Genomic DNA, 18005 nt, shown 5'->3' with positions numbered 1-18005 from the left:
ATTGTGGCATGGGGGGGGTCTAGCGTATGGGAACGAACGGTCAAGGCCCATCAGGAAGCAGGAGGTCAGAGTGGGAAAAGACCAAGTGCCCTTGCACCAGCGGGTGGAGGGCCGATGTGGCCACCCAGTGTACCCTGACCGAGGCGGGTGCCAGTCCTTGGGTTCTAAGGGACAAGAGGTAGTCCAGGATAAGCTGGAGAGGTGCGGAGGAGGGAGAGACTCCCTGCTCACTTGCCCACTTGGAGAACCTGGACCACTTTGCCCTGTATGTACGGTACATGGATGGCTTCCTGCTTTCCAGGAGGACCTGCCTTACCTGGTCCGAACACCTGCCCTCCTCCTCGCCTAGCCGAGGAGCAACCACGCTGTAAGGTGGAGCACGGCTAGATTGGCATGGAGGAGGCAGCCCCCACTCTGGGAGAGGAGGTCTGGGCGAAGTGGCAGCAGCTCGGGGGGGCCAAGAGGCGAAGGAAGGTCCCGTACCAGTGTTGGTGGGCCCATTCCGGGGTTATGAGGATGACTCTCGCCTTGTCTGCTTTTACCTTTTGCAGGACTTTGTCGATGAGGGGGAATGGTGGGAAAGCATAAAAGAGCCGACCCGACTACCGAAGGAGGAACGCATTGGAGATTGCGCCCCTCCCCATACCCTCCCTGGAGCAGAACCGGGGGCAACACTGGTTCTGGCCGGATGCAAAGAGGTCGACCTGGGGAACTCCCCACTCTCAGAAGAGCCGGTGAGCGACCTCCGAGTGAAGTGACCACTCGTACTGGGGGGAGAAGACTTTGCTGAGGCAAATCTGCTTGCGTACAGCAGACACCCGGGAGGTGTGCAGCCCTCAGAGAGATATCGTTGGCTATACAGAACTCCCATAGGCTCAAGGCTTCCCGGCAGAGGGCTAGGGAGTGAGTCCCGCCTTGCCCGTTGATGTAGTAAATGGCAGCAGTGTTGTCCGTGAGGACCCTGACCAGCCTGCCACGAAGGTGCGTATGAAAGGCCACGCACACTATGTACCGCCCTGAGCTCTTCGACATTTATGTGAAGGGACAAGTCCCAGGATCGAACATGTCCCTTGGGTTTGCATGTTTCCTGTGTGGGCTCCCCAACCCAGGTCCAACACGTCAGTCACCAGGTCTACAGATGGGCTGGCATCCCGAAAGGGAACCGTTTGCAGCATATTGCTCAGGCAAGACCACCACTGAAGGGAAGCCAGTATCGGGGACGGAACCGTGAGAACCTTGTCCAGCCCGTCCCAGACCTGAGAGAATTGGGAGGAAAGCCAGAGTTGGAGGGGCCTCATTCAGAGTCTGACATGGCAGACTATGTACGTACATGCCACCATGTGGCCCAGAATTCGAAGGTATGCTCCCACCGTTGTTACCAGGAAAGCCGTGTCCAAGGCAATGAGATCTCTCAGGGCCTCGAACCTGCCTAGGGGGAGAGAGGCTGTGGCCCTCGAAGAGTCCAGCAGCGCCCCAATGAACTCTATGCACTGAACTGGAACTAAGGCTGATTTGGTCTTGTTCATCACTAGGTCGAGACTGGCGCATGTCGAGAGAAGAAGCTCCACATGGGTCTGCATCTTGGAATGCGAGTCGCCCTTGAGTAGCCAACTGTCCAGGTATGGGAAGATCTGCACCCCTTCCCGCCTGAGGTAGACCACTACCACAGCAATACACTTCGTGAAAACCCTTGGTGCCGTGGATAGGCCAAACAGAAGGACTGCAAACTGGTAGTGGTCTAGCCTCACTAGGAAGTGGAGGAAGTGCCTGCGCCCCTCGAAAATATGGATGTGGACGTATGCGTCCTGGAGGTCCAGGGACGCATACCAGTCCCCCGGGTCCAGGGAGGGGATAATAGAGGCCAGGGACACCATGCGGAACTTGGAGCAGGCCAGGAAACTGTTTAGGCCCTGGAGGTCCAGGATGGGCCTGAGGCCCCCTTTGGCCTTCGGGATCAGGAAGTACCGGGATTAGAACCCCTTGCCCTGGAATTCTACTGGTACTCTTTCCACTGCCCCCAGGTGCAGTAAACAGTCCACCTCCTGCCCCAGGAGGTGGACATGCTCCGGGTCTCCAGGGGAAGGCGGGCGGTTTGGAGGGGGTGAGGTGAACTGCAACATGTAGCCCTTGGAAATGGTGCTGAGGTCCGATGTTATACGGGACCACACCATGTGGAAGGCAGACAAACGGTTGCAGAACACAAACTTTATTAATCGGGGGGTCTCCCTGGCAACTGGTCCGGTGCCCCTCTGCAAATAGTCAAAAACTGGCTCTTTCCCTGCCTCTTGCTCTTAGAGGGCCCAGGCTGCGAGGCGGAGCGGGACTGTCACTGAAACCAGCGTTTTTGGTCTCTCGGTCTCTTATACAGGGGCTCATATCTGCTCCTCGCAGATTGAGCTGATGTTTGCAGTTTGACCTTATCCTTAGCTGGAGTGACAGAGGCCCAAGGTTTGCAGGGTGGTATGGGAATCCTTCATCCCATGCAGCCTGACATCCTTCTGGACAACGAAGAGCACTTTCTCATCAAACGGGAGGTCTTGCATAAGGGGATTGGGCCTCCGTTGACAGTCCAGACAGAAGGAGCCACAATGCCTGCACATGGAAATCGCTGAAGCCATCGAGTGTGCTGCAGCGTTGGCTGCGTCCGACGCCGCTTGCAGGGCCGCTTTCGCTGCTGCTGCCCCATCTTCCACCAGGGCCTTAAAAGTCCTTCCTGTCCCAGTCTGGGAGGAGAGGCTCAAACTTAGGCAGAGACTCCCACAAGTTAAAGTTATATCTGCTCAGCAGTGCCTGGTGGTTGCCTACCCTGAGTTGGAAACTTGCTGAGGAATAAATTTTTCTACCAAAGGAGTCCAGTCGTCTGACATCCTTATTTTTGGGGGTAGGCACGGGCTGGCCTGGTCGCCCTCTCTGGTTTACCGACTCTACCACAAGTGAGTTACGTGGGAATAGAGGTAGAGGTACTCATGGTCTTTGGCTGGCACAAAGTACTTCCTTTCAGCCTTCTTGGAGATTAGGGCCAAGGAGATGGGAGTTTGCCACAGAGTGTTGGAAATGTTGGCTACACCCTGGTGCAGGGGCAGAGTCACATGGCCCGGTGCCGAGGGGGACAACACATTAAAGAGGGAATTGGAAGGGCCCTCCATTTCCTCGGCCTGCAGCTGGAGGCTGGATGCCACCCGCTTTAGCAGGTCTTGGTGCGCCTTAAAGTCCTCCTGAGGGATTGATGGCAGGGACGCTGTTATGGTGTTGTCCAGTGCCGGGGAAAGGGTCAGCATGGAGTCGTGGGCCTTGGCTGGTACCAGTGGGTCGAGCCCCAGATCAGAATCTGGGCGCGAGTCCACCAACTCGTGGCCCGCTGATCTGTCTCTTAGATGGCCGGATAAGGCTGATGGGGCTTGAGATGCTCCGGCGACCGAGTGGGCCCCCGTCTGGGCGGCCATTAGCGGCTAGGGTGCCAACTGGCACCACTGTCCCTACCACCGGGCCCCTTGCCACTGACCCGGCTGAAGGCCTGATGGTTGTAGTTGCCCTGGCTGGGCCACGCATGATGGAGATGGGCAGCTGGGTGCCGAGGCCACTGTCGAACGCACAGTTTCACGAGAACGGTGAGCAACGGTGCCTGAAATGTCGCCTCCCTCGGGACCTGGACCTTGAGGACCGGTACCCGCCTGAAGTGCTACTTCGGTACCCATGAGTGCCGCGGGAGCTCCGGTGTCCCGGTGCAGAGTCATCGTGAGGGGAATCCTGAGCACGACGTCTAGTTGAGCAGGAACTGGAACGAGAACGACGATGTCTACCCCGTCAAGAACGGCCGTAGTAGTCGCGCTGCAAAGGGAAACGTTCCCAGAGCCTCTCTCGATGCCTGTGCTCGCTGGCAGGCGGTGTAGAGGGTCCCTGAGACTCCCATGCAGGTGGTGACCAGGATGGCCTGGTCAGCGTCGAGGGAGGGCGTGAGCTGCCGGATGATCTGTCGTTGAGCGCCAAACGATGCGGGAAGCGGCCCTCGGAGTGGAAACTGCGACCCGCAGGAGAGGTCTGATGGGAACCCAATGGGGGCTTGCCCCAAGACCACGGAGCCGTCACCGACTGTGTGCCTGGAATCGGCAGACTCATCATGTCTTTCGCAGCCTGCATCACATCCGGCGTCAATAGCATCCGTACCAGCGGAGATGTGCGGGTGGATGGTGCCAGGCTGCTCCGCTCAACACGAGTCGGAGGCCTTGAGCCTGGGGGGAACCGTGGACTGTCCGACATGGGACCAGCCTCCCCTCTTTCCTTGTCTCAGCACCACTGCAAAGTAGGGTCCTTACCCTGTTTCTTGGAGGGTGAACAGTGCCGACTGGTAGAGGGGGCCTCGCTACGCACCGACGATGCGGTGGTAGGTGCCAAGTCCGCCTGGCGTGCCTGAGTTGGGGCCAACGCCAATTCCATGAGGAGAGCACGGAGTCAAACGTGTCTCTCCTTCTTGGTCCACAGCTTGAATGACCTGCGGATCTTACAACGTTCGCTGATGTGAGTCTCACCCAAGCAGCCGATCACTCCTAGGCATAGAATGGCGACAGGAGTCGCACGACTTGAAGACTGGGACACGGGGCATGCCCTGAGCCCACTCTAATAACTGAAATAACAATTCCAGGAATGATACCACTAAGGTCGTGTAGAAAGGCTGCAGCGGAGCTGGAGCACAAAGTTCTGACTACCTTCACTGGCAGCAAGAAGGAACTGAGGGTGGGGGGAGTGTGCAGCTCCCCTTATAGCGCAATATAGAGGCGCCACTCTAGGGGATGCAGCGGCGCTCCCCTAGTACAGGTACTGCTAAGGGAAAAACTTCCGGCACCAGTGCAAGTGGTGAGCACGCACACCTACTGTGGAATACACATGAGCAATCATTTGAAGAAGAAGTGCTATTAATCACATTTTACAGGTGGGAAACTGAGACACAGAGAGACTAAGTAATTTGCCCAGTGTCACACAGGAAACCTGTGTCGGAGCAGCCAAGTGAACCCAGGTCTCCCAAGACCTAGGCTAGCACCCTTGCCACTACAGGATTCCTCCTCTAAGTACAAGATATACCAGGAATACAGACCGGAGATTTGGCCCAATCTTGTATATTATTTGAAAGTTGTTGCAGCTATCACAAATGCTGGTGGTTTTAGAAAAGCTGCACTTTCAAAATAGAAGAAATTAACTCTATTGCCACAGCTCAATTCTAAGTTGATACTATAAATTCAGCAAGAAATAGATGCACTTAAGTCACATACAGCTTTGTTTTGGATACCTTGTTTAGTATTAACCATACAAGTGTCATGTCATTAAATGGATTTTACCTTCACATACTGTTTTGTTTTCAGGACATTCAGGAACTCTCGCACGGGGGCCGACAATGTGAATTCTGCTGCTATTTCAAGGTCCTAATGATAGTTATAAAAAGAAACTCTTTACTGAATTGAAGTTTTTTAAGCAGAGAAATAAAAATGAACATTAGTAAGTTAGATCAAACACCATTGTAACTTTACCTTCCTCAGCATCTTAGCAAAGCCAAGAGCTTTGGAGGCCCTCTCTCTAGCTTCATGAAAGAGCTCTTTCAGTGCCCGACTAGTCTCTATAACAGACCTCCTGTAATGTTGATTAGAATGAAGTTACTACATTTTAAATACACAATAGTAAGAAGAGACTGAAAAAATACAAGATAAATGTGCACAAGCACCAAACTGAAATGAATTTACATCACTCGGACACATATGTCACAGGAATATAAAAATAACACTGAGAGAACATTATATAAAATGTTTCTCATGCCCTTAGCTAGAACCAAGGTTATTAGCTTTCACATACACAAAACAAAGATGAATTACTAACTATAGACTGAAAATCCCAGAGATGATTTAGGTAGTTTTTTTTCATGTGCTTCAAAAAGTTTAAACACTGCAGCTTGTCCTTGACAGGACTAAAGGAGCATCAGAATAAGAGAGATCAGATATTGAAGGCTAGAATACCTGATTTCATCTGATGCAGTACTGTCATCAGCACTGGCCCAAAATTCATCACAGCTGTCTTGCAGACCAGAGTCTAGAAATTTTCCTGTTGATTTCAGCAGCATTCCTGCAATATCACTGAAACAAAAAGAAAATGGGGATAAACATCACTTTCATTTATGCACTAACACTCCTTTTATTTCCTCCGTATTGCATCCCACATAAAAGAGCCATGCTGCCCCGTCTCAGCAACTTGTGGGGTCGCCCCTTCCTTTCAAGAAAGGGTGAAAGCCCAGTACGGCAAGCAGGGCCAAATAGGCTTGCCACAGAAGGGGCCGCCCCTGGTTCAGTTATTGCTGCAACATGAGTACCTGTTGTGCCCTGCCACCAGACACATACAAAGTTTTCAGCATAAGTTTGTCTCTCTTTGACATTGCAGAAGACTAGAGTTGAACAATGGTTGCTTGAGGGAGAGGTTATACCAGGCATCAAAAGCCTAGCAATCATTTATGGAGCAGTTACCCACAACAACGTGGCAAGCAGAAGCAGGAGCCCAGATTCAAGACTGAGGGGCTCCTCACAGAACTCATGCCTCTGGGCTATGTGATGTTGTAGTAGTAAAAGAACCAGAAATTTTGTAAATATGGCAGCAGTCACATCCTGAAAGAATTAGGCACCATGAGTTTACTCTGACTCATTCATTCAAGTTGAATGGAAACTACATAACTGTGGTACTTTTCTGGAGTTTTAGCAGGTCTGAAACTTTCCCCAGTAACCACTTACATGGGATGTGGACAATGAGAACAGCTACTTTAATTGGAGAAAACTCAGGAAACAGGTATTTCCTATTAAACTGAGCAAATATTCTGCACTTTTAGTTGTAGTTGCTTAAATTTGTTGTTTGTTGAGATGATTTCTGACCTACTTGTCCTGTACCCTTAGAGGTGTTAACACGTCCACTGAAAGTCATATACGTTATCAGCATTTGCTCTCTGTAAAGGGTGCACATCATTTAAAACTGCTGTTAAGGAATGGTTAAGGAGCCACCTCTAAAAGAAGGCATAACGGATTCTACCCAGAAACTAGCATCTTGTGTACAGAGGGTTCTACTGAGTAATGTTCTGACCACGTGGGTGGGTGTCTATAGGTTGGAAAAAAGTCTGTGGGGGGGAGGACACCAGAAACAGAGACTCAGGGTATGTCTACACTACAAGTGCTACAGTGTAGACACTTACTATACCAATGGAGGATTTTTTTCTGTCAATGCAGTAAATCCACTCTCTTGAGAGGCAGTAGCTAGGAAGATGGACGAATTCTTCTCTCCACCTAGTTGTGTCTACGCCTAACTATATCGCCCAGGGTGTCACATTTTTCACAGCCTCGACAATACAGCTACATTTTAGATGCAGACGAGATCTCAGAGGCAGCAAAAAAGCCAAGCAACTGTCTGTAAGCAGTGTAACCCTGGGAGAAGCCTAAAGGAAGATTCAGGATCAGGGGTATATGTTGAAAGATGCTACGGCTGTAAGCAAAGCAGCTGTCCCCTGGTTTTCATTCCTTCTGCCTTAGGAAAAACAGCTCTTTGTACATTCCTTGTACATAAACAAGACTGAATAAAAAAATACCCAACTACATCATCAATTTTTGATCCTAACTGGAATATCCCCAGGGCACTGAACTTTGACTGCCCACTCAGATCAAAAAGGGGCAGCAGTACTGTTTGGCATTTTTGATATTTTAAAAATGGTCAGAAATTGAAACTTAATTTTGTATAATAATAAAAAGGTATATAAAGTGTATTCACATTTCTTTTATAGTGAGTTCAGCGGATGCAAGTTTGAAATCTGAAAGCCCTCTACAGGAGGTCAATTTCAAGGGTCATATAAGTTCCATGTCTTATCTATCTAACTTCCAGGATCCTAGAATATATTAGATGATGCTAACACTACTTGGATAAATTTAATTAAAAATAAGATGGCCACTTAAAACTGCATGAACTGGAATCCACTGAGACATTCAATAAAATAGCTTCTAAAGTCCTATTTATAGAAGGTATGTATTCTTTTATTTTTAGATCCTGATTCTGCAATTAAAATAAATCTTGGAACTGATAACACACAGAGAAAATTGTGCGTGTGACATTAGTCTGAAGCATAACAGAAATTACTTTGAGAGATCAGGACATTAGAATTATACAGTGCGACTCTAACTGGTCTAAATGTCTGGAATAAATTGACAGGACAAGAAGAGTGATTTAAGTCGGCCTACCAGAACAGTTTTCCAGACTGAGCTTCACCTCCTCGTATATAAGGAGTTATTTCTTTGGTGAAATTCCATTCTTCCTCTAAAAGATTTTTTAAACTATGAGATGCTTGAGGTAACTGCTGTAGCATTTGGATCCAGCTTCGCATATAATCAAAATAAACCTGCAAATGGAAAAAAAGTCATTTAGATTGTACTTGTTATAAAACCTGTAATTAAGAGGCCTAATTTTCACACTCACAAAAGATTCCACATAATACCACGCAGATGGAGGGAAATATCTAACTATCTGTAATATTCTATTTGCTGCAGCAGAAAATATGCTGCGAGCTTCTCTGCAATTTGTGGCACTGGAAGATAAATGAAACACCAAATTATTATTTTGAGAAACACACACCAAGAAAAACAATGGAGACTGCAGATATTTGCACAAACATGAGGAGCTCCATTATATATGCACTCCTTCTCAATCCCTCTCTCATATGCAAACAAGTACAGTCAGCTCAGCTGTCATTCACTACTGACAACAGTGTCATTATCACAACAAGTTGTCACCCACTACTGACAACAATGAATTCCATGGCATGTCAATGTTGGGCATACTGAGTGGAGAGAAGAATTAGTGCCAATTTAAAGGTATTTTAATAATAGTGGTGTTCTCAGAGATTCTTTCTTCCACATGCATCCCACTGTCAGTGTGCACAGCCTACCCACATAAGTCAAGAACCTTTTAGCAAGGAATGTCGACTGAGATTGCACATGCATTGTGTGTATTCTAATACTCCCTCCAATGACGGTACAAAGGGCAGAACAGCCACAACCACTACTCAGTTTCTTTACTAATACAGAAATCCAGAAACTCCTTAACAGCAGGGAAGGAACATGGGTTTGGGGATCTGTGTGGACAAAAGCATCTTGAAGAATTTCAGTTACTTAAGGTAAGTGTCTGCACTTTGTCCACAAATCCCTTTGTAGGCAAGTTACTAGAAGTCCTTTCCAAGGAGATAGGTGATAGGATTCCCATCTAAATTATGGCTAAGGATATGATTTTGTTACTGAGGTCATGGATTCCATGACTTTAACAGACCTCCGTGACTGCTGCCCACTGCAGCGGCAGGGCTGGAGAAGCTGTCAGCCCCCAGTGGTCAGCCCCTGGCAGCAGGGCTCAGACTGTTAGTCCACTTCCCCCTCACTACCCAGGTATTTTTAGTAAAAGTCACAGATAGGTAGTGGCTGGCCGCTACCTGTCCATGGCTTTTACTAAAAATACCCATGACATCATCTAACCTTAATTATGACTGTAGGTCAGCTCTTCCAAACTGGGTGTCTGTTCTAGAAGTTGCCACAATGGAGTAGTGACTGGTAAACATATGAACTGAACTCTAAATCTCAGAAACAGGGACTCTCCTAAAGCAAGCTACAAATGTTGACTGAGTTCCAGTAAAGACTGTGCCCTAACTTGAGAAGGAAGTAGTAGTTTAATGAGCAGAAAATCTTAACGCAGTCTGTAACCCATTTAGAGAGTCTCTGAAAGGAAACAGCTTATCCTTTGATTTATTAGCAAAAGCCAAAGGGTCTGAATGATCTTTGAAAAGACACAACCCTAAGAAGATCTAGTGTGTGGAGTTCAGAGTCTGAAGGCAATCCATGAGATTTAGAAAAAAAAACCCACCACCATTTAGTGTGTACTTCGATTTATATGAACATCTGAAACCACTTCTGATAAAAAAAAATGTGAGGCAGCCCGAGAATAAATCTGTCTTTTTGAAAAATTGTGCATGGAAGGCTTATTATCAAAGCCTGAATTTTACTCACCCAGAAAGCCAAGGTGATAACTACCAAAAAAGTGAACATAATGACAGGTTCATAGGGACAATCCATTAGAAACAGGAGCACAACATTCAAATCTCAGGTAAGCAATGCAATGGTTCTTTAATCAGTGGAAATACATGACTCAGGCTTTTAAAAATGTAAAAGGACTATACCTAATACATCCAGAAATAGAGTGAGGTCAGACAGAAACAACTGATATGTTGGAACACTAATATGACAAGTTTGGGCAACAAAATGGAGGAACTAGCGCAGGGGTTGGCAACTTTTCAGAAGTGGTGTGTCGAGTCTTCATTTATTCACTCTAATTTAAGGTTTTGAGTGCCAGTAAAAGACAGTTACTCATCTTTGTAACTGTTGTTCTTTGAGATGTGTTGCTCATATCCATCCCAATTAGGTGTGCGCGTGCCGCGTGCACGCTCGTCGGAAGATTTTTACCCTAGCAACACTCGGTGGGTCGGCTGGGCGCCGCTATAGCACTGGATATATACCCCTGCCGACCCAATGGCCCTTCAGTTCCTTCTTGCCGGCTACTCTGACAGAGGGGAAGGAGGGCGGGTTTGGAATGGATATGAGCAACACATCTCGAAGAACAACAGTTACAAAGGTGAGTAACCATCTTTTGTTCTTTGAGTGCTTACTCATATCGATTCCAATTAGGTGATTCCCAAGCCTTACCTAGGTGGTGGGGTCGGAGCGAGATGTTGCAGAATGCAAAACTGCTAAGCCAAATGCTGCATCATCTCTGGACTGCTGAACCAATGCGTAATGTGCGGCAAAGGTGTGAATCGATGACCAGGTAGCTGCCCGACATATTTCCTGGATGGGGACGTGGGCCAGGAAGGCAGCAGATGAAGCTTGCGCCCAAGCAGAGTGGGCGGTGAGGTGGCTAACAGGAATGTGAGCCAATTCATAGCATGTGCGAATGCAGGATGTTACCCAAGATGAAATCCGTTGGGAAGAGACTGGTACGCCTTTCATCCGGTCCGTGACAGCTACGAAGAGCTGAGGTGACCTTCGGAAGGGTTTGGTTCTCTCGATATAAAAGGCAAGAGCCCTGCGGACATCCAGGGTGTGTAGGTGTTGTTCCCGACATGATGAGTGCGGCTTGAGGAAGAAGACTGGGAGGAAAATGTCTTGGTTGACATGAAAGGCAGGCACCACCACAGGGAGGAAAGAAGGGTGCGGTCGCAGCTGTCCCTTGTCCTTATGGAATACAGTGTACGGGGGTCCGCTGTCAAAGCCCGAAGCTCAGATACTCGTCTCGCCAAAGCAATAGCGACGAGGAAGGCTGTCTTCCAGGAAAGGTACAGCAGCGAGCAGGTAACCAGTGGCTCGAAAGGAGCACCCATAAGCTTGGCTAGCACCAGGTTTAGATCCCAGGTAGGGGTCGGGCGTCTAACTTGAGGAAACAAACATTCCAGTCCTTTGAGGAACCATGAGACTGTAGGGTGAGAGAAGATTGATCGGTCATTTTCCGCCGGATGGAAGGTGGAAATAGCTGTCAGATGCACCTTTATGGAAGAGACTGCTAGGCCCTGCTCTTTTAGGGACCAGAGGTAGTCCAGGACAATGGGAACAGATACCTGCCTGGGGACTAAGTTACGCTGAGCGCACCAACAGGAGAAACGCTTCCACTTGGCGAGATATGCCATCCTAGTGGAAGGCTTCCTACTGCCCAAGAGCACCTGTTGGACCGATGCAGAGCAATGCAATTCAGACTGGCTCAACCACGCAGCAACCAAGCTGTGAGATGAAGGGACTGCAGGTCCGGATGGTGAAGCCTACTGAAGTCCTGTGTTATGAGGTCCAGCCAGAGTGGCAGGGAAATCGGGTCTGCCACTGAGAGGTCAAACAACGTGGTGTACCAGTGTTGCCTCGGCCACACTGGAGCAATCAGGATCAGGTGGGCGTTGTCCCTGCGAAGCTTGAGTAGGACTCTGTGGACGAGTGGAAACAGTGGGAAGGCATAACGTAGATGTCTCTTCCACGGTATCAGGAATGCGTCTGAGAGGGAGCCCGGGGAGAGTCCCTGGAAGGAGCAGAACACCTGGCATTTCCTGTTCTCTCAGGAGGCGAATAGGTCTATGTGGGGAAACTCCCACTTCCGGAAAACAGAATGGATGACGTCCGGGCGAATCGACCACTCATGAGACAGGAAGGATCTGCTGAGGTGATCTGCCAGGGTGTTCTGGACTCTTGGGAGAAAAGACGCTACCAATTCATTGGAGTGGGCTATGCCAAAGTTCCAAAGGTGGACGGCTTCTTTGCAAAGGAGGGAGGAGCGTGCTCCGCCCTACTTGTTTATGTAAAACATGGCTGTTGTGTTGTTCATGAACACTGACACACAACGGCCCTGGAGATGGTCTCAAAATACCTGACATGCTTGGCGAACTGCTCTCAGCTCCCGCACATTGATGTGTAAAGCCAATTCTTGAGGCGACCAGAGGCCTTGAGTGCGGAGTCCCCCGAGGTGGGCACCCCAACCCAGAGATGACGTGTCCGTGGTTAGGGCCATCGAGGGTTGAGCTGGGTGGAATGGCATCCCTGCACAGACTAGAGTGGGGTCTAACCACCAGGTTAGGGAGCCCAGAACCTTCCTGAGGATAGTGAGCACTGAATCCAGGCTGTCTCTGTGTGGTTGGTACATTGAAGCAAGCCAGGCTTGGAAGGGAAGGAGGTGTGGCCTGGCGTGCTTGGTCACGAAGGTGCAGGAGGCCACGTGACCTACCAGGCTGAGGCAGGTGTGCACTGATGTTGTCGGGAAGGTTTGAAGACTTCGGATTAATGAAGCCATTGTCTGAAAAACACGACTGTGGGAGGCAGGCTCTGGCCAGATTAGAGTCCAGAACCGCTCCAATGAAGGCTATTCTCTGCGAGGGCATGAGGGTAGACTTTCCCGTGTTGATCATGAGACCTAGGCTCCTGAAGAGGTCTCTGACGACGTGCAGGTGCTGTAATACTTGCCATTGGGAAGTCCCTCGAATGAGCCAATCGTCGAGATATGGGTAGATGTGTACTTGACGACGGCGGAGGGAGACGGCGACTGCAGCCATGCACTTTGTGAAGACACGCAAAGCTGAAGAAAGGCCAAACGGAAGTACAGTAAACTGGAAGTGCTGGTGGTTGACCACAAAACGGAGATACCATCTGTGTGGTGGGTAAATTGCAATGTGGAAATACGCATCCTTCATATCGAGGACGGCATACCAGTCTCCCAGATCCTGGGATGGGATAATGGTCCCCAGGGATACCATGCGGAACTTCAGCTTTATTATGAATTTGTTGAGTTCTCTCAGGTCTAGGATCGGTCGTAGACCTCCCTTTGCCTTGGGGATTAAGAAGTAGTGGGAATAAAACCCCTTGCCTCTCATGTCCTTTGGCACCTCCTCTACGGCTCCCATGGCTATGAGCGACTGGACCTCTTATAGGAGGAACTGCCCATGAGAGGGGTCCCTGAAGAGGAATGGGTAGGGAGGGTGGGAAGGCGGGGTTGAGGCAAACTGGAGGTGGTATCCCTCTTCCACTGTGCGCAGGACCCAGTGATCTGAAGTTAGCTGGGACCAGGCAGGGAAGAATCGAGAGAGGCAGTTGAAAAAGGGAGGAGAAGAATCCGGTGGGGTAACTGGTGGGCCATCCTCGGGCGTCCCATCAAAAGTTCTGCTTAGGCCTCGCTGGTGGTTTAGGGGGGCCTGATTTTGAGCTCCTTGAGGGCCAGACTGTCTCCAACGATTCCCCTTGCCATGCCTTCTAGTGACGTCCTGACGCGGCCTCGTCTGGGCGTAACGATGGTGTAGCTGGGGCCTGAAGGTCCTGCGTTGGGTCACTGGCGTGTGCATAACCAGTGAGCGCATTATAACGCGATTGTCCTTTAGGCTTTGCAACCTGGGGTCAATCTTGTCTGAGAAAAGGCCCTGGCCTTCAAAGGGTAAATCGTGAATAGTTTGTTGCAATTCGGGGGGAAGGCTGGTGCTCGGAGATAGGCTTTATTGTCACTCCTGACGCCAGAGTTCTGGCTGCAGAGTCCGCTGCATCCAGAGAGGCCTGGAGGGAGGTTCTCGCTACCTTTTTACCCTCCTCAAGAAGGGCCGTGAATTCTTGATGGTACTCTTGGGGAAGAAGCTCCTTAAACTTCCCCAGGGACACTCAAGTGTTAAGTTATACCTACTTGTTGATTCGCCACCCTAAGTTGGAGGCCCCCAGATGAGTATATTTTGCGGTCTAGTAGGTCCATACGCCTACCCTTTGACTTAGAAGCCAGGGCTGGCTGGCCATGACGCTCCCGTTCGTTCACCGATTGGACAACTAGAGAGCAAGGAGGCGGGTGAGTGTAGAGATATTCGTATTCCTTTGAGGGGACCATATATTTCTTCTCTACTCCCCTTGCTGTAGGTGGAATTGAAGCTGGGGATTCCCAAATGGTGTCTGCATTAGCCTGTATAGTGCGGATGAATGGAAGAACGACTCTAGTAGGTGCATCAGCCGACAGGATGTCCACGACTGGGTCTTCTATTTCAGGGACCTCCTCCACCTGCAAGTTCATATTCTGAGCCACTTGGCGCAAAAGGTCCTGATGGGCCCTGAGGTCAATTGGTGGAGGGCCTGAGGAGGATGTCCCCGCCACCAGCCTCACCAGGCGAGGAGGAGAGGCCTGGGATCAAAGGGTCCTGTGGTGGCTCCTGCACTTGATGGGCGTCATCTGCATCCGGTGGAACCTTGGCGACTGCAGATGGTATTGGCGCCTCGTCCGTGCCTGTGGGTGGGGGGTGGCTTACTGTCGCCTCTGGTGCCCGGTGTTCTGATGGGGCCAACCGTTGAGCCACTGATGGTGCACCTTGGCTTTGGTGGTATGCCCACGGTGTCCAGAAGGACCAGTGATGAGGCCCTTGCTCGTGGCTCTGTCTCTCCAAGAATATATGGCTGGGGATGTCAGAGTCACACTCCTGATGATAGGATGCGCTACCAGCCTGCGATGACACCGATGTGTGCCTGGAAGGCCACGGCGGTGCCGACAGGCCCTGAGAGGGCACCACTTATCTTGACGCTCGGGCCCGGGGCGGTACCGGGGAGCGCTACCGGGAGCTATAACTGCACCGCGAGCGAGACCGGGACCTTCTACCATATCAGTGCCAGGAGTCAACCAAGATCTCGAGTCCCTTCGTATGGAGCGACTGCGGGATACATGGTGCCGAGATCGGTGCCGTGAGCCGGATCGGTACCAGGAGTATCTGTCTGGTGAATGAGATGTCGAACGGTGCCACGAGTGCGACCGGTGCCGCAATAGAGAGCGGTGCCGGGACTGCGAGCAGTGCCGAGAGTGGGAACGGCGTGATCGAGAGCGTCTGCGAGACCAGGATCTTGAACGACGTCTTTCTGGTGGACCAATGGAAGGAGGCCTAACCATGGCTGGCTTCCCGATGGATTGTATCACCCGCACTGGAGGTGCCGAGGGTTGAGGTCGTGTTGACTCTGTCATTGCGATGAGCTCCCTTGCCGTGGAGAAGGTCTCTGGCGTAGAAAGGAGGGCAAGCTCTACCACAGCATGAGCTGGGGAGCAGTCGGGAACCGGACTCAACGGCCTCTGTCGGACTGGAATCGACAGCGCCGAGCTTGGCAGAGCCGCCATCTGTGGAGTCGCAGTCAACAGTGCCACGGCAGATGACGGTGCCTGACGAGCCGTCTAGGAAGAGCGCTCCTTCCGTGCAGCCAAAGCTGAGGCACTATGTTGCTTCCCAGGTCTCGGGGACAGGGAGCGGTGCCAAGCAGATGTCGGTGCCGGGACTCCTTCTCGGGACCAGAGTGGTCTGATGCTGGAGGGACACTCCTTACCGAAGCAGTCTGTTGGGCGCTCGGCGCCGACGCTGCAAGACTAAGTGCCGACTCCATGAGGAGCTGCTTCAATCGAAAGTCCCGCTCCCTCTTCATCCTTGGTTTAAAGGACTTGCAAATGCGGCACTTATCAGGAAGGTGGGATTCCCCATGGCACTTGAGGCAGGAGTCGTGGGGATCCCCTATTGGCATTGGCTTTTGGCACGCTGAGCACGGTGTGAATCCCGGTGCCTTGGGCATGGGCCCGCACCGAGGTGGAGGAAAGGGGCTAATCCCCGATCCCCCCCCAAACTATATACACTAACAATAACTACAAGAACTCGAACTATAGACACAGTAACAGTAAAGAACTACGAGTATCTAGGGATGTGGAAATCAGCAAAGCCACGCTCCACAGTTCCAATGACCGTCACGGGCAGTAAGAAGGAACTGAAGGGCTGTTGGGTCAGCAGGGGTATATATCCAGCGCCATAGCAGCGCCACTCCAGGGGGCACCCAGCCGACCCACTGAGTGTTGCTAGGGTAAAAATCTTCCGACGAGCGTGCACGCGGCGCGCACACACCTAATTGGAATCGATATGAGCAAGCACTCGAAGAAGAATACATTTTAATGTTTTTAGAAGGTCTCTTTCTATAAGTCTATAATACATAACTAAACTATTGTTGTATGTAAAGTAAATAAGGTTTTTAAAATGTTTAAGACGCTTCATTTAAAATTAAATTAAAATGCAGAGCCCCCCGGAATGGTGGCCAGGACATGGGCAGTGCGAGTGCCACTGAAAATAAGCTCGTGTGCCACCTTCGGCACCCATGCCATAGGTTGCCTACCCCTGAACTAGAGCTACTGGTTCAGTGTAGGAAACCAGATATTATAGAAGTAACAGAAACAGGGTGGAACAATTAGCAGGACTGGAACCAACAAGAGGTGATATTTGACATTTGGTTTTAGTAAGTAGCGAGGAAATTACAGACAAGCTAGTCATAGAAAATAACACTGGATAGAGCAATCAAAAGTTGACTTAGTTAAAATTAAAAATGGAAGGAGAATCAAAAACATTTTCAATTTCAAAAAGGCAAACTTTTGGAAATTAAGAGAACTAGTTAGTGAACCCTCAGGATAATTTATTAGCTAGCAATCTTTCTAGATAATTTATTAGCCCTCTGATCAGCAGTAATTACAGTCTATGCATCCACAAAAGAGAAAGGTGATTGCCAACAGGAGAAGAAATAAAGATCCTCTACACCTGGTCAAGGAATCTCGACTGCAGCCTGAAATCTGAAACCGCTAGCCAGATGAAGAGTGCATTGTCACAGACGTTTAAAAGAGAGGCCTTTTTCCAGAAGAGTCAGGAACCTTTTGGAGTACAGATATGAAGAAGATGGAGAAGGCGAAGGATTAGAATCTAATTTACTACTACTTCTGCAATGGAGCGTGAACACCTACAGACGTCCTGGGGGTCCTTCAAAGAGTGAAGTGCATTGTCAGTTCCCCAATTAAAGGGGCGAGGGCCCTTCAAAAGGAAGGTCTGGATTGTGGCCTGAACCTCTTTTGGAAAGGCTGACAGATGCAACCATAATGTTCTTTGTATAATGACAGCAGTGGCCACTGACCTTGCCACAACGTCAGAGGCATCTAATGAAGTCTGCAAAGCTGTCTTCATCACCAACTAGTCTTCGGCAGCTCTCATCTTTAATTAGTATCTGGTCTCCTGAGGAAGTTTTTCAGTTACCTCTAAAACCTTGTCCCACTGCAGAAAAATCATACTGAACTAACATGGCTACATAGTTGGTTATATAAACCTGCAAAGTAGCAGAGGAATCAGCTTTTCTCCCTAGAAGATTCATCTTCTTGGGCTTAGTCAAAACCAAATACCCAGGGACCAGGTGGGAAAAAAAATATTTAAACTTCTTCAGAGGAAATTGATACCTGTTAGCTGCCCTTTTTGGCACGGCTGAGATAGATACTGTTATTTGCCACCGGTCTTTGGCAGTCTCAAGAACGTGCTCATTTATAGGCTAGACTAAATGACCTTGGGGTAAGGGGTGCAACATGTCAAATAACTTATGAGATCCTTAGGGGGAGGAATAGCTCCGTGGTTTGAGCAT

At 49.8% G+C, this 18005-nt stretch overlaps 1 protein-coding gene and 1 long non-coding RNA gene across 2 annotated transcripts in view; one reads left to right on the top strand and one right to left on the bottom strand.

The window, feature by feature from the left end:
* Window positions 1-18005, bottom strand: part of MAP3K4 (mitogen-activated protein kinase kinase kinase 4) — a 151962-nt gene that overhangs the window by 74765 nt on the left and 59192 nt on the right. The window contains 4 exon segments of the mRNA XM_030556695.1: window positions 5331-5414; window positions 5520-5619; window positions 6000-6116; window positions 8247-8404. Coding sequence (XP_030412555.1) covers window positions 5331-5414; window positions 5520-5619; window positions 6000-6116; window positions 8247-8404 — 459 coding nt within the window.
* LOC115648704 lies at window positions 480-16171 on the top strand. The gene is made up of 3 exons (XR_003999647.1): window positions 480-491; window positions 4302-4305; window positions 15939-16171. It is a non-coding gene; the product is annotated as an uncharacterized LOC115648704 (long non-coding RNA).

Source organism: Gopherus evgoodei, chromosome 3, assembly GCF_007399415.2.
Source record: "Gopherus evgoodei ecotype Sinaloan lineage chromosome 3, rGopEvg1_v1.p, whole genome shotgun sequence".
NCBI lineage: Eukaryota > Metazoa > Chordata > Testudines > Testudinidae > Gopherus > Gopherus evgoodei.
Note: the sequence above shows the minus strand (reverse complement) of the source record. Positions and strands in the feature narration are given on the sequence as shown.